General features: G+C 39.0%; 1 protein-coding gene across 1 annotated transcript in view; it reads right to left on the bottom strand.

Annotated features, from left to right (window-relative positions):
* Positions 1-244: 244 nt before the first annotated feature.
* Positions 245-7,551, bottom strand: part of slc22a21 (solute carrier family 22 member 21) — a 14,698-nt gene continuing 7,391 nt past the window's right edge. The window contains exons 6-10 of the mRNA XM_037687292.1: positions 6,463-6,560; positions 5,488-5,702; positions 5,127-5,309; positions 4,444-4,579; positions 245-724 (exon numbers count right to left, since the gene is read on the bottom strand). Of these exons, the coding sequence (XP_037543220.1) occupies positions 628-724; positions 4,444-4,579; positions 5,127-5,309; positions 5,488-5,702; positions 6,463-6,560 (729 nt within the window). The 3' untranslated portion in view covers positions 245-627. The remainder of the gene's footprint in view (positions 725-4,443; positions 4,580-5,126; positions 5,310-5,487; positions 5,703-6,462; positions 6,561-7,551) is intronic.

The raw sequence follows: 7,551 nt of genomic DNA, 5'->3' as shown, positions 1-7,551 counted from the left end.
TCTTTGATCAACTTTTTAATCCTGTCAGCATCCATGAGCTGTTGGCATCGCTGCAAGTCTTAAAACTCAAAGTGTAAATACATTTTTTTTTAAAGATCAATGTGTTTTTACATTTAAAATATTTTCTTGTCTGGATACAAATCAGCACTAGATAGGGAAAAAAAATTAAGACTTTACAGCAAATGAGAAAAAAAAATTCAATTATAGAACTTCAAAACTCAAAGTTTACCAAATCGACTGTTTATTCAAGAATTGTTTCACTTTTCATTTTAAATCATCAATACATGCCCAACATTTTCATTTGAAACTGAAGTATAAAATTCTGTACGGTTTACATTTGATACAAAAGCCTAAAGTTTAAACGTTACTCATAACAACCACCTTATTCTATGTACTGAATGGTGTTGACACAAAATATTCCAATATTTTTGTTAAAACAGCAGAAAGTGGTCTCACTGCAAAGTCAACGAGCATTTTGAACAGAAAGATTGGAGCTTTTACAACTGCTGTGCATGGACCCACTGACGTGCTTTAGACAAAATATTGAATGTAACACTAAAGATTTTTTAAACTTTTTCCCCCTATTTTGAACAAAATGTGCACAAACTGTAAGCTGAGTCATTTGTTTCAAGTCTGAGTGCTGAACTTTCTGACCAGAGATGCTTCTTCAGTCTTTTCCTCGTCTTCTGCTTCCCTGGTGGTGTAAGGCAACTTTTGACAACATCTGCAGAAACGAAGGAATGCAAACTTATCCACCAGCAGTAAAATACAAGTTAGAACACCGGCTGATTTTCACCTTTTACCTAAGCAGGGGGAAAAAATATTAAAATTGTGTAAAAACATTTTTTAACCTTAATCTCTCTGGTGTGATGGTTTCAGTATATGATAATGTATGATGAATTTGGTGCTGCTCTTCTTCATAGCTCCATCTACAATGTGCAATAAAAACTAACAACAAAACTGTTCCATAGATAATGATGCCACCACTGCCAAGAATACCAGTTGGTGCTGACTGGGCAAATGCTTCAAGTTTTATGCCTCACATTCTTGTATTACTGTATTTGTTATATTTCCCTTTTAGCCAATTCGCTAAGCTGTATACACATACAGTAAACATGAAAAAAACAATAATTAGAAAGTGTAATTTCAACAAGTTATTTGCATTCTGTTGTGTTTTTAAGTATTCTCTTCTGATGCTATTGTTACTTCATGTTGCCAGAGGGCATTGTTGTCACAGTACAAGGTGAAAGATTGTGTTAAAGAAAAGAGTAAAAAAGAAAACAAGACAATGCCATGTTCCGTCTGTCGTAATGGCACAGCTACAGTACGGTAATGAATTTTTTCAGAGTTTAACTGTTACTCATTTCATAATCACCACAACACATTTCTTCACAGAATGCTTGACGTTGCATAAATATTTTTGTTGGGGTCAAAACACTGAAATTTCCAAACTGGTCAAATTATTCTTTAATTGACCTTTTTATTATCCATCTGTATTTATCTTCTTTCAACTGTTCCCATTTCAGGGGTCTCCACAGCAAATCATCCTCTTCCATCTAACCCTGTCCTCGGCACCCTCTGCCCTCATTCCAACTACCTCCACATCCTTTCTCTTAAGCCTTCCTCTTTGAATGTTTCCAGGCAGTTGCATTTCTAACGTTCTTCTACATCTCTATATTTCTACATCCATCCATCTATCCATCCATCCATCTCTATCTATCTATATCCACTGTCCTTCCTCTGGACATGTCAAAACCATCTCAAACTGGCCTCTCTAACTTTATCTCACAGTTCTTCAACATGTGCTGTATAGCTGATTATCTCATTCACAGTCTTATTCATCATAGTCTCTCCTGAGGAGAACTTCTATATCTTGATTTCAGTCACTACTAGTTCCATCTCCCGTTTTTTTGTCAACAAACCAACATAGCTGGTCTCATTCTCTTATAAACCTTTCCTTTGACCTTAGCTTGCACCCTTTGGTCATGCATCACTTCTGAAACTTTTCTCCATCCACTCAATCCTGCCCGGACTCTCGTCATCACCTCTTCACTACACTTCCCATTTTCCTGGGCAGTCGACCCCAACTACTTGAAGTCCTGCACCTTTGTGACCTCTGCTCCTTGTAGCCTCACTGTTCGACTGGCCTCCCTCTCATTCACACGTGTACTCTGTTTTGATACAGCAGACTTATTCATCTTCCTTCAAGTGCATACACCCAACTCTCCAAGGTATCTTCCCTGCGTTCTCACAGATCAAAATGTCTTATACAAACAGTCCACGGGGATTCCTGCCTGACCTCATCTGTTAGTCGGTCCATCACCAGAGCAAAGAAGAAGGGGCTCAGAGATTATCCTTGATGCAATCCCACCTCCACCTTGAAGCCATCTGTCACTCCTACAGCACATCTCATCACTATCCTGCTGTCCTCATACATTTCCTATACCAGTCTAACATACATCTGTCACTCCATATTTCCTTATAAAAAACACCATAGATCAAACTGCCTTCTTCATCCTCTTCAAAGCTTTCCAAACTTCATCCTCACTAATCTTTGCAATCTTCTTGTCCACAGTTTCTATGATCTCCACTCTTCTTTCATTTTCTTCATTCATTAGCTCCTCAAAGTACTCCATCCTCCTTTGCATCACAGTCTCCCCACTTGTTAGATCATTACGGTTTCTATCTTTAATAAGCCTAACCTGCTGCACATCCTTTCCAGCCTGATCTCTCCATCTTGCCAATTGGTACAAGTCCTTCTCGCACTCTTGAGTGTCCAGCTTCCCATACAACTCAACATAGGCCTTCTACTTTGCTTTAGCTACCACCTCCTTTGCTCTACATTGCCTCTCTTTATATTCCCGTCTCTTCTGCAGTCCTCTTATTGTCACATTTCTTCTTGGCTAAACTTTTGCTTTGAATAGCTCACAGCACTTCACCATTCCATTACCAGGTTTCCTCATCATTTTCTGTCCAGAAGAGACACTAAGTACTTTCCTAGCAGTCTCTCTAATCACCATTGCTTTAGTATTGCTATAGTAGCCCAGTCATCTAGAATCTCTTACCACCCAGAGCTTTACCAGCTCCTCTCTGAACTCAAAATTCTTCCTTTCTCAGCTTCCACCATCTGGTCTCTGGCTTTACTCCTTCCCTCTTCTTCACCACAAAAGTCATTCAATACCCTTTGTCCACAATATCCCTCAGGTTACTGCTACACAGAATGTAATCTACATATGTACTCATGCATTCACTCTTATAGCTCACCTTTCATCCAGATCCTTCCTAATTTTCTTTTTCCCCCTCTATGTCACATCCAACATGTGGAGCATAACCACTGACATTATTCAACATCAGACGTCCTTCCTTCCTTCATCACCCTATCTGACATTATTTTCACCTCTACTACATTCCTTGCAAACTCCTCATTCGGGACCACCCCATATCCATTTCGCTTTCCATCCACACCATGATAAACTGCTTAAACCCTGCCCCAGTGCTACAAGTCTTGTTGCCCTTCTACTTGGTCTCTTGCGCAAATAATACATCTCTTCTTTCTCTGAATCCTGTCATCCAGGATACTACTTTTGCTGGTCATTGTTCCTTTGTATAGAGTTTCTACCTTCAGTCCAATGCTCGTTACTTCCGTCTTCTCCCTCAGTCTCCTGAGGTTTTCCTCCTTGTGGTCTCTGACTAACAGCACAATTTCCATTACCACCATTTGTCAGCAGCACCGGTGGTGATCATTTTTAACCTGGGCCTCGACCAATCATGTACGGTGATGCTTGGAAGAGTTCAATTTTTATTTTGCCAAAAATTATTATTAATATTATGTTTTATTATTTTATGATGGGTGCCCTTCCCGACACAACCCTCACTATTTACCTAGGCTTGGGAATGGCACAAGAAATAAACGGTCTTGTGCTCCTTAGTGGTTGATTTTTTTATTGTCCACCTGTAACTACCCCTAGTACTTGAATTAGTAAATCATACTATACTGAGGTGTGCTGGGCATGTTGGTACATGAGCATGGAAAACAACCGGCCCCAATAGGTTCCCAAATATTAATTTGTGTCAGGTAAATGATTGTACAGGTTTTAGAGCAGTGACATTGAACCTAGTTCTTTGAAAATCCAGCAGTTAAAACGCAAATACCGAAACGTTTTGACTTCAGGTGGTTTTTCTGAGAAAAGCTGAAAAACCTGTTAAGGGTGTCTGTGCTGTGTTTGTGTAGAAATGCTGCTTAGTTGATTTGAAATTAGGTTCAGTTTTTGGCATTCACCACATGCTCACACCTAAATGTTTTATTGATTTGTCCATTTCTATAAAAGTAAGAATCAAACAAAATGAAGTTATTTTTATAATGTTTTTCTTAACTGTAACATTAAAAACATTGACGATTATTTTTAAAAAGCCATAGGTTAGAGGTGTGAGGTTCAGTTTTACCCAGGAAACTGTTGCATGTGACTGATGGTTTCAGGCAGAGGCATTCCATAGCTCTCAGGCAGCAGGAGACTCAGCAACCCCGCCAGAGCTGTGAGGCTTCCCATCAGGATGTAGGGCAGCGAAACGGAGTAAGTTCCTGTGGTGGAACATCATACCAGGGGAGGACAGTGAAAAACAGCCTAGTCTACAATGGTGCTACAGAAGTGCTGCAAATAAAAAGACAAAAAGTAGTCTTGGAAAAAAAAACGAGTTGCAAATGAGGGCCTTAAGGGATTAAAGCTGTGTCTGAATGAACGGTTGTTTTATTTCTGTCGGGGGCTTTTCTACATTTTAATGTGCAACTTCCTCTCATTGCAAAGACAAGCAGGTTAGCTCACTAAGAATTATTTAAAAAGTGTGACTGAATTTTAAAACGGAGCAGGTGGTCCTCTTCCAATGTAGGAGAACTGGTAAAGAACAAACATTTTCAATGGAGACCATTAAATTATTCCTCACACAGCGACAGGAGGTTTGAACTAAACAACTGAAACAAATGGTGAGCTAAAAATAAAAGTTGTAAATGCAATCACAAAACATCCCTCATGCCGCTTTTCATTCTTATTGTTGACATTTACCAACACAAGTCAACATCATGTGCAAAGTAGCCTTAATTTGACATAATAGAAAGAAAGGCTAGAGCTTACTTAAGTAAATGAAATATGGTGCAATTATGCTGCCTATTCTGGAGGCCATGGAGCAGGCACCAACAGCTGTATTCCTCAGAACAGTTGGGTAGAGTTCTGCTGTGTAGGCGTACACAACAGCAAATGCTGTTGACACTGCAAACTTCCCCATCATCTCAAAAGTTGTGGACAGAAAAAACAAGTCTGCAGGGAAGGAAATGCACAACTGTTAGAGGGTAAACACGATTTAACGAATAGTCTGTCCATTTTTGAAGTGATCCTTGGCATATAGCTCTGGAACAGGACGCCACTTCAAAAAAAGAACAGACTATTCCTTTAACTTTATATTAAAGCCACAATTAAACATTGTTATTTGTCATACGTGCTGGTACAAGCTGTGTGATGAGCAAAAACACCCCTCCTGTGATGAGGGATGAGGACAGACTGAGCCGTCTGGAACACCAACGAAACATAACCCATGACAAAGCGTAGGCTGGAATCTCAACCAATGCTGACAGGAAACAGTTGAAGTAAGCGTTTCCATGGAGGTTTCCCGTGTTCAGGGACAGAGCAAAGTAGCCAATAGTGAGGGTGTTCCTACGGGAATAAATTTAACAGAGACAATAATACATTTATTTAGACTTAAAATAAAAACGACTTTAATTTCCTCCCCATGTCTTCCAGTGTGGTTTCCAGATGTTTGAAAAGACCCCGAGTGTGAGTGAGTGTGTGAGAGACCAAAATAAACTAACTTCAATGCATTAACAGTTTTAGGAGTAATAGAGACAAAACTAATCACACTCGCACCTAGGGACAATTTAGTTACCAATCAGTCTAAGATGCATGTTTTTGGTCTGTGGGAGGAAACTGGAGTACCTGGAAAAAACCCATGCATACACGGAGAGAACATGCAAACTCCACCCAAAAAGGCCCCAGGCTGGTATTTGATCCAGGAACCTTCTCGCCGAGAGGTGGCAGTTCTACCAACAGAGCCACCATGATGCCCACTTTTGCGAAAATCGAAAAGTCCTTATTTTGAATAAAGCAGATGCCATTTCCTGCATTCTGGTGTATTTTAACGGGTTGTTAATCATCTACTGTATGTTTACCTTCATAAGTAAACACTTGATTCAATAACTAATTTAGAGAGCACTGCACAAAATGTAGTCTGACCAACAGCTCACCTTGTGTGAACAGAGCGCACAGAAACAATGCATATGGTGTGGAGCTGGTTCAGGTAATTGAGATGACACATCTTTGCACAAACTCTGTGTGCATGTATTGCGAGTGCTCGAGTGTGTGAACACGTGCACAGTTGTACAGAATGTGACGGCAAGCTGGGACAGCGGAGACTCACCAGATCAGCCACAGCGTGAAAGAGATCCAGCGGATGTTTGGGAAACGTAGCAGGTCACAGATGCTGTGGGCCCTTGTGTCCTTTGACTTCACTTCATTCTGTGAGGCAGCAGAGCATGAAAAACAACAAACACCCAGGAAGCTGAGGCATCAGTCTAGAAGTGATTTTTTTTTTTTTAAACTGTCCTTTCGAGAGTTCATCCATTTGCTGAGTGATCCCGTGTTCTCGTGCAGATACTCAAATGGAAGCGAACTAAACTGAATATTTTTAAATGCTGCCAAAAGACTTTTCATTAAACAAGTTCACATACAGGCAAATCTTGATGAATTAAAGGATATTTTAATAGATCAAAATCTACCTGTACTTCTTTGTGTGGTTAGAATTTAAAAGTATTCCTACACATTCCTTTACAGTTTTGTTTCAAACATAATTTTTGCAGGTTTGGTCACATGACATTTAGGCCAGCTGAATAAAAACCACTATAGAGAGAGAGAAGTATTTGGTGTAAGATAATCAAAATTAATCACCTTCCTTTAACTTTCCTTTAACTACACACCGAGATACACAAATTAGGCTTTTATATATTTCTATTTTACAGCAGGAAAAAACATACTTTAAGGTAATAATGGGATTAAAAAGAAAAGTGTTTCATCATTAAAAACAAACTTACTTTGATTCTTGTTATGCAATTAAAATCTTACACTTCAGTTTCAGCCAGTTTAGGTTTTTAAATCTTTGACTTCTCAAAGATTTTGCATCGTCCTCCGTTTATTGTTTAAGCTACTGTTGTGTAAAACCAGAAATTCATTAATCATCCATTTAAAACCCAAATTAACTATTTGCCAAGTTTACCTGTAACAAAGAGAAATGTGTAAAATATCTTAATGTCTACCAACAATGTTCCTGTGATTGTGCACTCGTGCAGAAAACAAACAAAATTATCAGAGCAGTGGACTATGAGAGGTTTATCCTGCTCAACTCCACAACTGGTAGGTAAAAAAGTTTCTAATTAAAACTTAATGTGCTCAGAGAGGAAAATGTCACAGAAAGAAAGTACTTTTTTTTTTTTTTTTTTTTTTTTTTTTTTTT

Source organism: Nematolebias whitei, chromosome 14, assembly GCF_014905685.2.
Source record: "Nematolebias whitei isolate Nwh7 chromosome 14, NemWhi1, whole genome shotgun sequence".
Lineage (NCBI taxonomy): Eukaryota > Metazoa > Chordata > Actinopteri > Cyprinodontiformes > Rivulidae > Nematolebias > Nematolebias whitei.
This window is presented reverse-complemented; position numbering and strand designations above follow the sequence as displayed.